At 38.0% G+C, this 18,542-nt stretch overlaps 1 protein-coding gene across 4 annotated transcripts in view; it reads left to right on the forward strand.

The window, feature by feature from the left end:
* Positions 1-10,383, forward strand: part of MAPK12 (mitogen-activated protein kinase 12) — a 29,653-nt gene extending 19,270 nt beyond the window's left edge. The window contains exons 6-12 of one of the 4 annotated variants that reach the window (XM_079303961.1): positions 932-979; positions 3,771-3,885; positions 4,517-4,588; positions 5,185-5,264; positions 6,007-6,085; positions 7,647-7,820; positions 8,615-10,383. In XM_079303961.1, the coding sequence (XP_079160087.1) occupies positions 932-979; positions 3,771-3,885; positions 4,517-4,588; positions 5,185-5,264; positions 6,007-6,085; positions 7,647-7,820; positions 8,615-8,685 (639 nt within the window). In that variant the 3' untranslated portion in view covers positions 8,686-10,383. The remainder of the gene's footprint in view (positions 1-931; positions 980-3,770; positions 3,886-4,516; positions 4,589-5,184; positions 5,265-6,006; positions 6,086-7,646; positions 7,821-8,614) is intronic. The other 3 variants (XM_079303962.1, XM_079303964.1, XM_079303963.1) reach the window with 3 other exon arrangements.
* Positions 10,384-18,542: the final 8,159 nt, after the last annotated feature.

Here is an 18,542-nt window from a genome sequence, read left to right on the forward strand (position 1 = left end):
GCACAACCTGACAAAATAATGTAAGATATTTTTATTTTTGAAACTGCTGGGATCATGGTCTAAACTTACCATTGCTTAGTTTTCTTCCAAGATCCCTGTTGATGACCCCTTGAGCTTCTTAGCTTCATCATGGTTTATTGCACCAAATTGTTTCTCTCTAAGGCCTCTCTGATCTCATGTAAAGCGTGTGGATTGCTATTAAACAGCTCAGAGAGAAGATACTTCTAAAGATCTTGTGCTAGTTTATCAACCAAAGGTTTGGAAAGGCTGAAGGAAAAAGTGTTTCTAATTATGTATGTCTGGGTAACTGTTGTTGCAATATCATCTTAGTCCTTGCAGTACTCTTCCCTTTGCTAAACTTTACAACTGTGGAAGATCATTAGAAGTCTCTAAAGTGGCTTAAGAGACTTAATGGAATACTTTTTTCATGTTGCAGTTGTATTGACTTTCTTAGGTAATTGATTTTTCCACAGAAGAGAGCATAGAATTTTAGGTAAAATGTTGTTTGATTCCTTCAGTACTCCTTCTGAGTCTGTCAGGGTAAGGAACCTTTATAATGCATATTTTGGTATGCAACATGTACAGTCCAGAACTATAGATGTGAATTGTTAACCTTGTGGTGTTAGTATTAAATGTGATAAATTCGTGTCCAAACCCCTCTCATAGAAAAAGCAGTGAATTCCTTCACTGGCAAGTATTTTCATGACTTCTAGCAGAACAAAAAAAAAAAAATTTTTTTTTTTTTTTTCCTTGGGGAGGAAAAAAACCAAACATATACAAGTTTGCATCCTTGTTCGTGTTATCACATCATTTTATCTGTTGCTGTTCAAAAACCAGAAAGAAAGAAGGAAAGACAGCAAAAAAGAGTGCTTTCTTGTCTTGCTGTAAAAAAATAAAAACAAAAAAACATTCATTTACAATCTGGTTGCAGGATCTAAAGCCTGGAAACTTGGCCGTAAATGAAGACTGTGAATTGAAGGTATGTTTATTTGAAAAAACAGTCAGATGTGTTAGAAGACAGAAGACAACAAGTGCAGCAGCTGTGGACATGCTGTCTGGTTTCAGTGTTGGGCCAGGTTTTTTGCTCTTGAGTCAAAATTGTCCTGTATATCCTCACAAAACAGCAGGGAATTTGATGGGGAATTCTGTGTCCTGATGTGTAAGGACACATCAGATCTTATGGCTAAGGTTTTGTCCCTAAAAGAGACATAAGAGTATATGGGAATGATTTGGTTATGTGAGAAGTTCAGAAATAGAAAAAAGTCTAATTCCACAAGCTGGGAGATACAGAAGATCAAAGGTTGTGAAGGATACCCTTTACTGAATAGAATAAAAGGTGATGCAAAGCACAGAAAAAGTGTTTTTTAGCATTCATCATGCAAACCATATACTTGTATGTAGCCATTGTAACATAAATTTTGGTATTTGGGGACTGATCTGAATGTTTCAGGTTCCTGTGATTTTAGAGTTTTCCTATCTAACACGAAAAGCCATTGACTTCTCCTGGTTGTAGGTGGACAAATGGTGAGTGGATCCCAGGGTGATGGGAAAAGAGAAGAGAGTCTAGAAAAACCAGTTGTATGTGGTTGTCTTCCCCCACACCCTCAATTATATGTGCAATTATATTTTTGGATGCAGGCTAATCTGTATCTACTTATTTAACACATTTTTTCTGCACACTCTCAAAGTCAGATTATGCAGGCACAGATCACATTGTCAGGGATAGTGCAACCATTTCCCCCATGTCTCTGCACTCAGCAGCTTCCCTTGCATCAGCTCCAGTGGTGATGAGACTGTAAGCATGTTGGAGCAATTCCTTCAATGGGTAATTAATTAGCTAACATTTTTTTCACCATGAGCTTTCTGATGCTCATTTTTTCCCCTCATCTGATGCTCTCAACTCTTACAAAGGTATCAGAAAAGTGTCAGTGAAGAATGTAGGAGGGGAAATCACTGCCCTTTCTGTAGTCTCAAAGTTACAAGTTATTTTTGTTAGTTACTGAAGCAGTTTACAAAAATTAAATTTGCTGAGTCAAATGAGATCTATCGTTGAGGAGCTGAGGGAAATTGGGTCATTCTTTAATAATTTACAAATTCCAAAAAGGATTTTCAAATGTGCTCTGAAAATTGCTTTTAAAAATAAAAGTTTTATATGAAGATAGTTATTGAAATGGTACTATATTAAGTACAAATAGAATACACTTGTGCCTGATCTTAATGAAATGTAAATGAAAATAAATCCTGAAGTTAAAGCAAAATGCACAAAAAAATCTTAGTCATTTTCTACTTCTACAAATCTGCAAAACCAAATTACATTTTAGCTGTTTCCTACTCTACATGCCACAAGCCTTGGTAGATAAAATGCCTAAAGGACTGTGACAGAATAGACTGCACCACATTTGGCTTTGACCTGTTACATAAGTTTTTAATTTTTTTTTTTTCATCCTCCCTGTCTTGCTGGGAAAATATGATGTGTGCTGAATAAGTACAGTAAAAACCATATATAAATATGTTTCACCACTACAAACATTTTTGGTCTAGTAAATCTACAGTACCCAAAGAATCAGCCACAATCCAGTGCATTTAATTTATATGAATAAAAAATGTCTCCCTGTGCATTCTATTCCTGTTTTTAAATTGATTGGTAATCAGCAGTTATGGGAAAAACATGCAAATTATATTTCCAGTATGGCAATAAAGATGAAACTATCATCATTCCCTGAATGAAAGTATTTTAGAATGCTTAATTGCAGAGAGCATTACAAAAATATGACTCTTGGTATAGGAATGCCCTATCAATAAAAATGTGCAGCCTGATTCACATGTGGCTGTTCATGAAAAGTTTCATATTTAGTTGTCTCTGTGGGACCATGATTTATCTTCAGTAGAACTTTACTTACTCTTGCCTCCTGTTTCTTGTTAGAAGCATGAACTTTCCAATAAATACAAACTGATTGTCATTCCAGGAGTTCTCGTTGTTTTCTGCATCTTTTGATGGTCCATACCTGTGGACCTTCTTAAGGCAAATTTTACAGAAGTTGACCAAAGGTCATAACATTGATTTTTAATCTTGCTGCTCTACACATTGCTGTATTTAGAGAGAAATATCTGAAAATCCTAGAAATTAAGCTGAATTGTGCATAGCACTTCAAAAAAATTACATGGATCTTCCATTTCTTACAAAAGATTTTTCTGTAGTTGATGCTGGAGGTTGGAGAAGACTTAGTGGGACTAAGTGATGGTAATTCCCTGCTCTTGTTGCAATTTTCAGTATGACCAAGAAGAAGTCTTCCCTTGTGTGAGTTACTCATAAAATGGAAATAACAATACCTTCTTACTTCAGAATATTGTTGGAACACACTCTTCAAGTGTGCCACCTGGGATATGGGAGCAATGGACACTGTCTAAAATGGATACTGTTCTTTTAGCTGTAACTTGATACAGTGGTGATTCTGTGGTTAGGGAATTAAGTGCATTAAGTGTGTCCAGTATCTTTTTAATTAAAAAGTGAATAAGTCATTATTTTCTTTACTGGTCTTACAGCTTTTGTTGGTGCCACAGAATTATGTAACTTAAAAAAATTTTATTCAAATCTCTGTGCTACCTCTGTCTTGATATTCAAAATGAGAGCAGACACAAGTGAGAAAAAGATACAAAAATAAATTAATCTCTGCAGATTGGTCCAGTTGGTTCTTTTTCCTGCAGTTGTAAATAATTGTATGAAGTAGATAATGAGTTAGCTGATCTGAACAGGCTTTGTGCTTTCACAGATCTTGGATTTTGGATTGGCAAGGCATACAGACAGTGAGATGACTGGCTATGTGGTTACCAGGTGGTACAGAGCCCCAGAGGTCATACTTAACTGGATGCATTATACTCAGACAGGTCAGTGACTCCTCAGAAGCATCTTAACAGAGCTAAAGCATTCACTGAATCAAGTGATATATAAACAAGACTTTGTTTCTGAAATGAGTAAGAAATTGGAGGTGGAAATGACAATGTAATTATGCAACAATTCCTTATAGATAAATTGCAGGCAATCCTGTGGTGGTGAGTTTGGGTTTTTGAATATATGATTTGAGAGTAACAGAAAGTGCCAAGGTGATTAGAAAAAAAAAAAAAAATTAAATTACTGCAGTCATGATGGTCTGGTCTCTATTCTTCTATTCCTGTAAAGGTGTGCTAATTTTAATTTGAACAGACAGGGTATAATGGTAAATGGGGGGAATTCAAACAACACTAAGATAACTATGGAAGTTTTTGAAAGCATTGAAAATTTGCTTCCTATGTGCCTGTTACTGAGAAACTCGTTCTGCATATTATGAGATTATCTCCAGTTTGCTCATTAGAAAGTCTGTTAGTTTTACCTGTGCTGTTCATCATACTTGGCAAGGCACACATTTATTTTATAACAGGCTATAAAGGTAATTTTTGTACTTACTTAAAATATGTTCTAAATTAAACTTTATGCACATTTAAACAGACAAGTTAATGTGCCTCTTGGTCTTTTTTTCAGTTGACATCTGGTCCGTGGGCTGTATAATGGCTGAGATGATAACAGGGAGACCTCTGTTCAAGGGAAATGATCGTATCCTTCAGTGAATTTATGATACTGATGTAAGAAAATTATGAGAGGTTATGTGATACAGTAAACCTGTTCAACATTTAATGAGTATAAATTGAAATTAATAGTAAAACTTGATTGCAGCTTTCTCATTAAATCATTATGTCATATCTCTACCACTTTTGCACACCTGCCAATTAAAACTTGCATTACTGATTTTTTTCAGTAGAAGTGATCTTTGAATCACATCTCAAATCATCAAGTGAAAGGTTCTGTGATTATAGAAAAGCCTTTTTTTTCTTTCCTAGCACATGCAATACATATGTTGATTGCTTAGATACTCTAGTACTTTTGGACTCATTTTCATCCAAACAATACAGAACAGGCCTGATAATATTAGAAAATGTTGCAGATGATTCAATTATGTGTTCCCAAATTATAGGATATTTTCTTGGCCTTTTCTAAGAAAAATTCAGAACTTTGATCTTTTATAAATCTTCTGTTCAGTCATTGAATTAAGATTTTTACATTATTCTCCAACAGCAAAAAAATGCATTACTTTTGCAGGATGCTTAGTTTCCTAATAGTGAAAGAATTTGTTCCTTATTTCTGCTATTCAGATCTGGACCAACTCACAGAAATAATGAAAGTAACAGGTACACCAACTCAAGATTTTGTTCAAAAATTGCACAGTCAAGATGTGAGTATTCTGATTTGTCAGTTGGTTTTCTGTGTCTTAGTTTTTCTTTACACCATGCTCAGTTCTTAGAAAGACTGAGGTGATAAGTATTAATTACTGATATGGAGACCTCTGATGGTCCTTCTCTGCCTTGACATGATTTGTGCACCCACAATAGCTGCTGGAGATGAGGGGTGGAATGACAGAAAATTATCAGAACATTATTTAAATATTTCAGGATTCCAGTGTGTACCTAGAAATAGCTGAGCTGATACATGGCAACTTTTGTTGTAAAGGTATTGAAAGCATGAAGATATTGAGAAAACCCAGTTGCTTGCAAATGTTTCTTTTCTGTCCTTAAGTCAATGTCCTTCTAGACTCCTGAGGCCCTTACTATAAAGAACCTAAATTTATTCATTAGACTAACTGTACAATCTGAGGGAATTACTGTATAAGGTTCACTTCTAGAGATTGCTGTAAACCCACTATGACATTCTTTCAAATAATTAATACATATTCATTTGAATAAATAAATATGGAGCACTAATAATTAAAGCTTTGCATTATAATTTCTGAATCATTATTTTAAAGCTTGATTTTTTAAAAAATATTCCATTTGGGAAGAAGGTGAATATCATCAGAAAAAGTGAATTTGTACAATATGCTGTCAAAATGTTATTGAGAAAGATATTAAGAATATTGTTAATGCTGTCCCATTACAAAGGCAGCAAAGATCTAATTTAATATCCATGTTTCTTTGAAGGCAAAAAACTATATCAAAAGCCTCCCAAAAGTCCAGAAGAAAGATTTTGCATCCATCTTGAAGTATGCAAATCCTTTGGGTAAGACTATTTCTGTGGATGTGTACAATTTGTTCCTGTGTTTGCACTGGAAGCAGCTGCTATATCAGTCATGAGACAGGTGATCTGATGGTTCTTGGGCTATTCTGTCTCTTGCTTTCCATAATTCATAATTTTGATTATGAAGTGGCAGCTGAACTTTGCTGGGTTTCAACTTGCCAGGAATCAGTTGTTTCTTAGAAGCATAAAAAAAAAAATTAGTGTATTGTGTTTTAGGTTTCAGTCTAGCACCTGCTTATTGGTTTTACTTGGGCAGTTTTCTCAAGAGCCCTGGCTGATTAAGTATATGTAATAAAATTTTCTCTATACTGTATTTGAACTGTAATTCTGAAAGCAGTTGAAATACAAGAAAATTGAAAGCTGACATTTTAGTAATGGAATTAATACATCCTGAGAAACATCTGTGCCTGAGAAACACTGGCTTGGATTCCATAGATATTAACAGCCAGAAGACCATACCAAGTGTGCATAACTGTGACATGACCTGAGGCAGCCAGAGCTCTGAAATTGCTCTCACTCAGCATTATCAATTCCCCAATGACCTAAACACTAACAAAGCCAGTTTTATTAGAATATAATCAGGATAATTTAATTTTCTCAATTTAAAAAATTAAAATTTTAGGTTCAGATACAGTTACAAATAAATCCTGATTAATAAACAGCTCTTACCCTTATTGCACGGTTAGCTGATGGGTAGCTACAGCAAGCTACACATTTCCATTTAGTTTTTAGGATGTCTCTTCTTACCATTTCTGTGGCCATCAGGCTGCTTGGGGTCTGGAATAGGACTTTAAAGAGAATATACAGCATGGCAAGCAGGAGCTGAAGCATCCTGTCCCACACTTCTGCCTCTACTTCCTTTCAGCTGCTCCAAACCCAAGAATGTCCTTTCAGAGTAGAAAAACAGAAAATAAACAAAGCATTCATCATACCTATTTATACTAGTAAAATAAGTTTATACTTTGACAGTTTAGCAATGGACCAAATCCCAAATCCACAGGAGTGGAACACGCAGAATTGTAATGGGTTGTTTTGGCTGAGGTCAAAACTACACAGCAGATAAAGTTCTGACATTCTGATACAGCTCTGAGATTCTGAGCATGGACAACTGACCTGTCTTAGTGAACTTCAGAGTGTACTTGGTTTGGATTTGGTGACACAGAGCAAAGTTCTCATTCACTGTTCACCTGTTCATTCAGCTGCTGTCAGAGGGTGATGTACCTTAGAACCACAATGAGTGGCAGTGATGAAGGACACCTGGGAAAGCCCAGGTACAGTGGTCCTGGAGCCAGAAGCTGAGAAGTCATTAGCTGAGATGTTTTCTGTATTGCATACAGAAGCAAGGGAGCACCTCTGCATTGCATCAGGCTTTGTGCACATCCCAGCTTGCTCACAGCAGTCGTGCAAAGAGGCCCCACTGGCTATAAATGGACACCCAGTGATTCCATTCTATTACTCCATGTACTTATTTGAAATACCTCCGGGACAGGTGTACAGGTATCAGGTGTGTGATTTGAATATGTTGTGGTTTTCTGTGCAATAGCTGTAAACCTTTTGGAGAAGATGCTGGTGCTGGATGCAGAGAAGCGAGTCACAGCAGCTGAGGCTTTGATGCATCCTTACTTTGAACCAGTTCATGATCCTGAGGAGGAAACTGAAGCTGAGAAGTACGACGACACATTTGATAACATGGATCTTCCACTAGATGAGTGGAAGCGTGAGTTTAATTTCGTGATTTTTTTCAAAAATATCCAGATTGAAAGGCCATGCAGGAATAAAAATGTTTCCCCTTAGAAATAAGCTCGTCTGCTTTTGATCAAACAGAGTAAATAGACAGCATTAAGAGAAGTGCCACTGATAAGCCAGTGTTCCTCTTACCAAATTCTGTAGAAGGATCTCCAAAGGTTTCTTCAATGCTTCCTGACAGAGGCTGTCCTCCATTTCCCTAATGTTTCTGTTCTCCCATCTTCTGCAACATAGAAAAGAAACCATTTCTGTAACTTGCCTTTCAGTGGATAGGGCAGGTGAAGAGATTGTTTGACTGTTGCCTCTAGAGGACTGCAGTGGTTGCTGGCCTTAAGGTTAAATCTCTTCTGACAAAGATACATTTTTTCTCCCTCAGAGAATCTAAGTTTAATCTTATTTTCATCTAAGGTCAGAGGTTTGTAGTTTGGCGTTTAAGTGAGGACCTGATTTTTAAATCTGATGTGCTCAGGAGCTCGTGCTGAAGATATTGCCCACTATATTTGAAAGTCAGTGCTTGCATCCCTTTGAAAGTACCCATACCATTTCAGTACTGGGCTATTTTTTCAAATCTGAAATGGTGAAAAAGTGATCCTTCATTCCCTTACTTTTTGTATTCTTCCTCTCTTTTTGCCTGAAGAGGTCTCTCTCTTCCTGAGCTAGATCAGAGCCCGACCATGCTGAGGTTGCACCTTGCTGATTCATGTTTGTGCAGCTCCTTTTCTGATGATACCACAGTAATGCTATATCTGTTCTGTTGTTTTGCAGGCATTACATATAAAGAGATACTGAACTTCAAGCCACCACAGACATTGGACTCGAAGGAGACAGCAGTGTAATTGTATGGCTCTGTATTTTCAGAACTCTGAGGAAAGCAGAAAAGTTGTAAATGTTTGTGACATTTCAGGTGTATAAACTTTTTATGAATAAGCTCTATGTAATCTGTTTCATCTGCTCTGTAAGAAAAAGAAATGTCCTTTACTCTGCATGTGGAAGTTGGTGCCTTTGGGCATAGCATTTCAAAAGTATCCAAAAACTTATTTCTGCCTGCAACTTCTTCTTTCTGCATGAAAGGACTCAGACTGCAATAACCTGGTGCCACGCTCAAAAGAGCAGGACTAATTCTTCAACTCAGAGATCAGAAGAGTACAAGTTGCCACCCCAGGCAAGCTGGAACACAGTATGTCTGATGTGCTTTGACTGCTCTCCCAGGCCACTGAACTGTCTTGAATGCAAGAAGTGCTCATGTGACTTCTCAGGAGTATTTCCCTTTGCTGAGGTGCCTGGGAAGGCTAATCATCTGTTAGCTCAGGGACTGCAGTGGGTAGCAAGACACAGCCCAAATGAGTGCCTGCATCCCTTGTCCTGTGTGAGTGGAAGAAGACCTCAGAAGTGTTGATGTCCTACCTTTTTTTCAAAGTAGCCAGCATAGCAGAACAAGATTTCATAAATTTGCTAGGTGAACAGTCACTGGATATATAACTCACTGTATAATATTTTTCTCTGAATACAGTGAATTTTCTTTGTATAGTAGACTAGGGATCAAGGATTTCCAGGGAGAAATTCTTCATATTTTCTAAAATTTTGTAAGCTCTCTAACATCTTAGTATTGAGATTATCTCAGACAATCAGCAGTGCTGATTTTAAAAATAAAGCTGCATGTGGGTCACTTTACAGAAAATGTAATGAGGACCAAAATGATACACTGCAGCTCTTCATTGGGAAGACCTGCAGGAAGCTGGGTTTTTTTTTTTTCACAGCATACAAAGCTCTTACCAGGTGAAGAATAATAACAGTTTCCTTTTTTTACCCTTTTGAACTCATCTTGGAAAAACCTTCAGACCTTTTGTTGAGAGGAACCTTAGCAGGACTCACCTTCCTTATGGGATAGATGTTTCCTGAGTTCCTCTTGCTGTCCTGTTACTGTATTTTCCTAGGTGCTTTGTAAGGGTCTCTGAGAGGTGGGAGAAAGAATTGGCAAACCTTTGTGAAGAATTTCTAGGTGAAGTTGCTTGTCTTTCTTAAAGATATCTTCACAGTTGACTGTTGGGATGAGGGTTATTCTCAGTGTAATATTAATATGAAAGAAGACATTTGATCTTGTCAGGTGGTAACTGGAAAAAAAAGAATTTACTTGGGTTTTTTTGCTTTAATAACAAATATAAACCATAAGTTTAATAAAGCCACAGTTATTCTGTTTCTTTCAATTAATGTTTGAATTAAACACCTGTAAATATTAGCATTTGTTTAAAAATTGTTTGTGATGAGAGTTGATTAGCTGAGGTGGACACCTAGAGAGACTAAACAGTAACAGAAACCTTAAATTCATGTATTTGACAAGTCATTAAAAATTAGTTTCAGGAATGCATGAAAAAAGGCAGGGTATGTAAATTGAATCAAAATATTTTTCCAAACTATAGGCTCCTCACAGAGGAAGGTATACTTAAAAGTCATACCCCATTTTGCACTATGAACTTTCTGCTTGGTCTGCACTTCTATGTTAAATAGAAACTTTATCTTTTACAGCATCCTTTTTTTTTTTTTTTCCAACATCTCTTAGGATCTTGTTCTGTGGTCTTCTTAAAAGTCATGGGAGGAAAGCACCTGTTGTAATTATTGGTGTTGATAGACCAAGTCAATGGGAAATTAAAAATGTCAAACAATTACTTGAAAATGTTGCCACTATATTTTAAATGGATTTCAGCATCCTAAATTCTAGCAAATGCCTGAAAGTCTGGAGATAATGCAGAGGTTCAAATGTTAGTCAGACTAGGAGGCAGAATTTTTTTTAATAGAAAAACTGCTTGCATTTTCTTTCTAAAGGCCAACACTTCAGTGGGCATTTCCACAAAGTCAAGCCCTAAAATCCTCCATTGTCTGAGGTGAACTTTTCCCACTCTTAATTTTAACTTAGCATTGGAGAAGCATCCAGCACACATGAGAAAGACATAAAAAGATAATGTTAGCTTTTCTTGCTGGTGGAAGAATACAGAACTTTTAAAGTAACTGAAAACCTTAATGCATATGTCAGCAAAGATGTAAATACTGCTGTGCAAATGGCAGAGGCAACATCAAGCTGGTCAAGAAGTTTCTGTGAAGAGAGTGAATTCTGCAAAAATGGCTCCAAGTGGCAATAGGGATCATTGAAAGAACTGTGAGCAGAAAGAACTGAAAGCAGAAGTACTTTGCAGCAGAAGGAGCAGCTACTCCGAAGGGAGAAACAACAGTTCCAGTTTTTATTTGCTATTCCTACTGGTGCTAAGCAACTCAGGTATAAGAATCCAATTTCTGTTTGCCTTAAAAGAAAAATGTAAATACATTTTTGCATGTACATAAAATGTGTTGTGACAAATAAAGGTTGTGAGTTTGTTTTTTACACAATAATGGTCTTATTTTCCCCATATGTATTCCCAGATGCATAATCAGCACTGAAAACAGTAAAGAGATTTGTATGAAACTAGTACTGTAGGTACATTTCATGTAATATTTGCTGCTGATGCAGGTTTTTTGGAAGCTAGTCAGACCACAGATGCTAATCTTTCTCCCATTTTCTGAACCTGGAGTTGCCACAGAGCTGATCTGACTGTACTACTGCCACCAAATTATTTCTTAACAGCTTCTTGGATTTTACCGGACATCTCTACTTTGTTTTGAAGGCCAGGATTTTGGTTCTTAAGTGCAGTTGCATTTCTCAGTCTGATTTTAAATGCCAAAGTCAGGCTGATGGTCATCAAGCATAAATACCTTCAAGTTGGACAGAGAAGTTTGAGTTAACAGAGTTCCAGTAGGATGTGTGGGACTCACATGCTACCTGACTATTTTAGAGCAAGATTGTCCCTTTAAGTATTAGTCTTTGTTGTATTGAAGACTCACCAAATGCTGAATTTTGATAATGTGCTGTTGTGGGCCAGATGTGGTTCACTACTTCCTTTCTTGATTATTTTCTCTTTTTTAAATCAGATATCACTAAGGTGCATGCTAATGTGTTCCACAAAATGTGTTCACTTTGTTCCTGCTTGGGAATTACTGGCATATGAGCTGGGTGGGAATCTTTGAGTTTCCCTCTTTCTGATCAGCCGTTCAGAAGTGAATACCAGATGCTTCTGGTCTGTTACAGCTAAGGTTCTCAAAGAATGAAGCATCTGTTAGATGCTATCATTCACTGGATCTTGTTATAAAATAGCCATGTATTTTGACAGTCTCTGCAGGGACTGCAGAAAAGAATAGGGCTCAAAACACCTGCTGTCTCTGCTGATTAATTCTCCATCTCCTACATACACTGATGGCAACTGATTGTGTAAGTCAAACAATACCAGAAGCAGTTTCATGCACAGCAGCACTTAAAATCTCCTCCTAAGTCTTCATAAGAATTCAGAAGCCTGAGTTGGAGAAAGATCAAGGGAGAAGGACTTCCATCATACAAACATTCTGAAACTTCATGGAGTACCACTTAATAAGCAGCACTTGTGCACAGATCATTTGCAGCCTGTAGAAATCTGAAAAGTGCATTTTCACCTAGCAGCCCCCTGCAGCTCTGAGGCATGGGACTGATGTATGCTTTTTAGCTACAGGAACAGCATCCCACAAGGAGGTCAGTGGGGGCAAGGAAAGTGTTTTAATGATTCATCATTTTTGTCTGCTGCTGTTTTACTCTGTAATAATGGGAGCTGCTTTATGTTTAACCTTGTTACTTTTCTAGCCAGGAGTTTTCTAGTTTGTGGTCTGCTTCATGCATAAGCAATGAGGTGCATTTCCCAGCAAAGTTAGAGTTATCCAGGCATGCAGCCTTTACACCTTCTTACACCTTTCATTGAAGCATTTTGAATAGGTTGTTATCTTTGAGAAGCAAAATAGGCTGCTGGTGAAACAGATTAAATGCAAGGAAAAGAATTGCTCAAATCCTGTTTGAGAATGCTCTTGGTTTTGCCACACAATGTCCTGAGAGCACATTCTGCTGGGAGCAGGTAAAGTCTCTTGCTGTGTTTGCATGGTGCCAGCAGCTGTCAGGCTTCTGTCAGAGTGATACTTGTAATACCAGCACCTAATCCACTTCAGTCTGATACTAATGGGAAATTCACTATTACTATAACATTGTTATATCACAGATGATAACAGTAAAATTGTACTGCTTGGAAAACCATGGGCATTTATTCCACGGGGTCCTGGGCCACGGCAGCTTTTTTAGCCATTTTTAAAGTCCCATTTATACATGATAGTTCCTGCCAAGTAGCACCACTTTGGCATGTGCCCAGACATTTTGCTGTTCCTATGCAACTCCTTACATTTTGGGGTTTGAGCCAAGTTTGATTTTTCTTTTCCATGAAAATGGTAGTGCACTACTCTAAGGAGAAAAAGTAGAGCCAAGAAATGTAATCAGAAAAACATCCACTCAAGTTTTCTCTAAAGCAATAGATCCAGCAAAGTGCTGCAGGCACGGTTCATTTACTAGCACTGACATGGCCACAGAGCCAATAGTGGCTGGAAAATTGTGCTCAGCCAAACTGATGGGTGCATAGGGCTGTCATCTCTTGTTCTCCAGCTGTAAACGAGTAACAATGCAGCCTTTGTGAGGTGGTTGTTCTGAAAGCCTGACAGAGAGCTCTGCTGTGAGGGTTAGGAGAGCATCTGCAGGAGGCCAGTAAGTTTGGGCTGCTGGGAATGGGGGCCAGCTCAGAGCCACTGCAGCCAAGGCTGGCCCCTTCCCCATGGTGACCTTGGGGGGAGGCTCCCAGGGGGCAAACCCTGATGGGGGAGCTGCAGCTCCCAGCAGAGACTCTTGCCTTGGCCCTGCCTGAGCTGCAGCTCCTCAGCACCCCACAGTCCTGTCCCTGGCCATGGGTGCCACCAAACCTTCTCCCCTCGCAGGCTGGCATCCCAGTCTGGGGTGCCCCCATCCCCAGGAGTGCCCCACACCCAGGGCTGGGGCCAGCCTCAGCTTCCCCCTGCCATCTGCCCTGACCTAGATATGGTGGTTTACATTACAGTAGGGTCAAGCTGAAAAGATTAGTTGGCAGTTCTCCATAATAAATGGAATGAATACGTATTTCTGTGCCATTGGCAATGCTGCTGTAAGTTGCTGTGAGTCTCCATTTGGACTGTGTCATGACAACATCATTAATGAAATTTTTCATACATGATGCATTTATGCAAAAGGTAGTGATCAGACAGGAAAGAAAATTACTGCAAGAGAGTTCAGATTTCCTTTAAAGAAAGAAAATACAATGCAGGAAGAATTTTTGGAAGGCATTAGTAATATTATAAATAAACAATCAGACTCATCAGAAAAGTAAAACTACAGCAGTGAGAGTATTGTGAACACTGAGACCAAGCCCTGCCTGCTAGCCGAGTGGGAGGGCTAAGTCACTAGGCACACATATAAATCTAGGTCTCATGTCACCTTACAGACTTCAAACATGACTCCCCATATGGCTTTCAAGCAGTCTGGTAATGCTTTATGTTCAGATTGCTGAATTTTCAGAACAGATGTGAAACTATGGCTATACAAAAATGAGTGAATATTTGGAGACTCAATGAAATGGGCTCACTATAACTATAATTACTTTTTCTACTCAGTATTGCCATTGCAAGTCTTTAAAACAGAACATTAACTCTGTTTCCTTAGGTTTCCCAGTCAGTTTTATGGCCTCTTATGCTTTATGGCTGGATTAGTGGTTTTGATCACCTGGATTTGATATGATTAATGTTATGAACTTGCTGCATGTCTTACAGCTTTTGAATTGCTTTCCATAACTAGTATTTGGTGTCATTAGAGTAATTTGAGACATGTATTATGTATGTACAAGGAAAGATCCCTTTATGCTGTAACCTCAGATCTTGGCAGTGGGGTAAGAATAACTTCCCATGAGAAAGGCTGAAGAGCTGAGCCAAGCAAGCAGAGAGCATCAGTGTGCCACACACTGGCTTGCCTTAATGTATCAAATTCATACCAGTGGATGCCTGAGGGCCCCCTTAGGGTAAATAAAGACTTCTCTAATATGGTGTTATGACATCATCAGCTGGTTCCTACATCCTTTGTGATCAGCTAGGAGTTTTAAAGAAGACTAAATCTCTCTCTTCTTGTCCAGAAATGTTGGACCTTAGTAAACATGGACATGACAGTAGGGCTGGTTGTGAAGGGCCTCTACCACAAATGGTCCTTTCCTCTTGGAAAGGAGAAAAAGGAAAAATTTGGAGTAGGCAGAATTTGAGCCACTTATTCCCCTCATTTTTCTGTCTTAGTTTTATCTACTCAAGCAGTATTCTAACCAAGAAAATCAAATATAGCTAATCCTCAAAGAAAGAAGTAGCCAAGTGAATGTCCTCACATGTGGCCATGGATGCAAGCTGGCTTCTCCCACCAGAGTGTTTGGACAGAATTGCTGTGGAAGGATTTCAGCATGCACAGGGACTGAAGTCGTTTGTTCCCTTTAAAGACTGACATGTGCATCTGCAGCATCCCTTGCTGAAGGATATTAGGGTGAGGTTGCTTTATTGAGCCAACCTTATGGCAGGGAAAGTACCTCCTGTACTGAATGCTTTTTCAACATCATGGACCAAACCAAACATTTTGTAGAATGTTGTGAAAGATAATTCACCAAAAATAGTGAAAGAGTGGTCTGTGTATGTTGGCCACCTCTGTCAGTTTTGCTCACATGAAGGTCTGCCATAAGATGTTGCCATCAATAAGATGTATTCTAACACTCAGCATAAGCAAAACAGGCAGAATATTGCCTTCCAGGGTATAGTCATGGATTGTGGAAACTCTTTGCCTTCCTTAGTTACAGAACCTGTCTGTCAGTAACTTCAGTACCTCTGTTTCATTTTGCTAGACTATCGGGAGAAAAATGCTACTCAGCATGAAGAGAAACATGTAGCATTTTCTCTGGATGTTTCTAAAAGTAGTTTTCTTACCAAACAATTTAAAGGTCTGCTGTCCCAATACGTTTAACATTAGTAATGCTGTGGTAGAAAGGTAGATGTAACAGGGCTTATGGGGAGTGGCAGTAGCTTTTATCACTTTTAGACAGATGTAAGAGCAAAGGAAAAAAGCTGAGGAAGCTGTCAGGCAAACATGCACCTTTCATGGTGTGAAATTAGAGCTGCAATCACAAATCCTTTTTCTCTGGATGCCCCAGTCTAATTTCAAAATACCTTCTCCTCTAAACTGTTTGCTCCTCTATGGTTTCCATAATGAAAGAAGTCTCCTGTGGAGACAGTTATCAATCTTTGATTGCTGCAACCAGCATGAAACCCTTAATGCTATTAGAGAATGAATGGATCCTAAGACCAAAAAACCATCAGCCTCTCCTGTCTAACTGTAAGTTTAATTATTTCTCTGGTTGTGCTTCCCTGGGCTTCATATACTAATTAGAAGTAAACCATAGTGTTTAGGTACTGTTTGATTTTGAGCTATTTCTAAATTATTGCTCTACATTTTTTCTTATTTATTCAGCTCTTCTTGTGATGTAGCTATTTAGGATAGATTCACCCATTTCACTTCCCAGTAGCTCCATTGGAAGAAAATGGTTGCCCTGCAATGAAGGTAAAGGGCTGTGAAGACCAAGTGACAACATTTCACAGGCAGACCCCTCAGTCTACACCCAGATTAGCAAATGGGTGCTGAAGTCTGAAGTCTTGGGCCCTCTAATCCTGGCCTGCTGGCTCAGGGGCTCTGCCCAGGTATTGAAATCCAAATAGAGTTTAATCATTAGGGTGGAGACTCCTTTATCAGTGAATTTCTCTTTGAGATAGGGTAATAGAAACCAAATGTCTTTGATGTCAACAGTGTGCACCATAAGCCATCACAGAGAAAAAAAAGAAGGAGGCTGCCATCTGCCCCAAGGCTTAGAGAAAGAGAAGATATTTTTTTCTTCCCTATCTTTCTCTTTATACTTTCTCTTTAAAGACTGACTTGTGGTTTTGTTTGGTTTTTGGTTTTTGTGTTTTGTTTTGTTTTTTTAATAGAATTTTCCCCCTTTGCAGAGAATTTAAAGCCTTCCACGAATACCAATGGGGCTGTCCCTCCTAAAAGAATGGAGGGGATGAAGTGGTTGATTCTGTAACTCTCAGGCTTTCTGTGGGAATGGTTGTGGCAGTATGAATCTTCTTTATAGGAACAACTGCGGAGGCTTTACAGATTTTGCAGACCTAGCATCAGGGCTACAGTGCATATACAAAGATTTAATAAGAATACAAGATGTAGAATCCACTTACTTTTACAAAACTGTTCTAGATGTCTTCTCAGACAGACAAAAAAACCTTAGTATTTATCCCTGCAGGATAATAGAGAGAAAATCATCAAGGTTCAAATAAAAAAGTAGTATCTGTGAAGCCTTTATCACATTTGAAATCTAGACCTACCCATGATGATCCACCTAATGCCTGGCTTGGACCTGCCAGTTGTCTGCCACAGTGCTGTGCTCCTGCTGTCTCTTGAATTCTTCACTCCTCACAAAGAGGTGTGATTTAGTTAAGCATTTGTAGTCAAAACAGGTTACACATAAGGCTAGTTGCTTCATTCATTGAACCTTGAAAAATATTTTGAGTTCCTCGATATATTAGGAATAGTGGAAAAAAATAGATTAATGCCAGCTGCAATAGCAAATATGTTTTTTGTCAGGATAGGGAGGTGCCTTAAAGGCTTCAAAAGACTCCCTTTTGTGGTCATCCTTATCCAAAAGGTATGGGTAAGGTAATATCTAAAATTGGGAGAGTGAAAAAAAATATTCACACTGTCAGTGAGTAATCCTTAACCTTTGAGCACATAGTTCATGGTGCAAACAGAAAAGAACTATTCCTATTGAATATTTGTATAGCTGTCAGCTAAAAATTATATACCATACCCCATGAATGGACACACTGATTTGTGAAGCAGTTGCTCTTGTAATTTGTAATTGCCACAGTTAAAACTATTTTTTTCTCAGAATCCCAAGAAGTTTTTGAATATTGCCTGTATACATATTAGAGTTCAACTATTTGTTTTGAATAGAGTTTAGTGCACACGTTTGTACTTGAATTTAATAGTTTGCAAATGTTCTGAGTTAGAAAGCCCAAAATAATAAATCTCTTTCCAAAACAACACTAATATAGAATCCTAAAGCTAGGATTTATCAAGAAAATATATTTTGTTTTTGAAATCTTAAAATTCCATTCTACAGTCTTAAATATGAATCCTGGTTTGGACAGAAATTTGTAACAAAACAAAACAAAAAAAAAGTGCCAGAATTCTAAGGATCAGAAACTCAGGGTGTAACTTTGACTATTTCTTCACAAATTTTTGATTTCACCAAGAACATTTGCAACAAGAATATTTGCTTTGATTATTTAGATTTAAATACGTACTCAGTGTCTGGGATGCAATCACATTTTACCATTGAGGTGAACCAGAGTAGGTTTACTCTGGAAAGAATTATCAAGTGTTGCACAGGCTTCCCAGGGAGGTGGTTGAGTTACATTCCCTGGGAGTATTCAAAAGACATGTAGATGAGACATTTAGGGATGTGGTGTAGTGGGACTTTGCAGTGTTAGGTCTATTGCTGGACTTGGTGACCTTAAAGGTATTTTCCAACCTAAATGAATCTATGAAGAGTTTTATGAATCTACGAATAGTTTTATGAATCTACATTATTCAAGAAAACGATTCTGCAAATGCCAGAGGGAATCTTACTTAGAGAAGATTTGGCCGCAGTACCTAATT

The sequence above is a fragment of the Erithacus rubecula genome, assembly GCF_903797595.1.
Source record: "Erithacus rubecula genome assembly, chromosome: 4".
Taxonomy (NCBI): Eukaryota; Metazoa; Chordata; class Aves; order Passeriformes; family Muscicapidae; genus Erithacus; species Erithacus rubecula.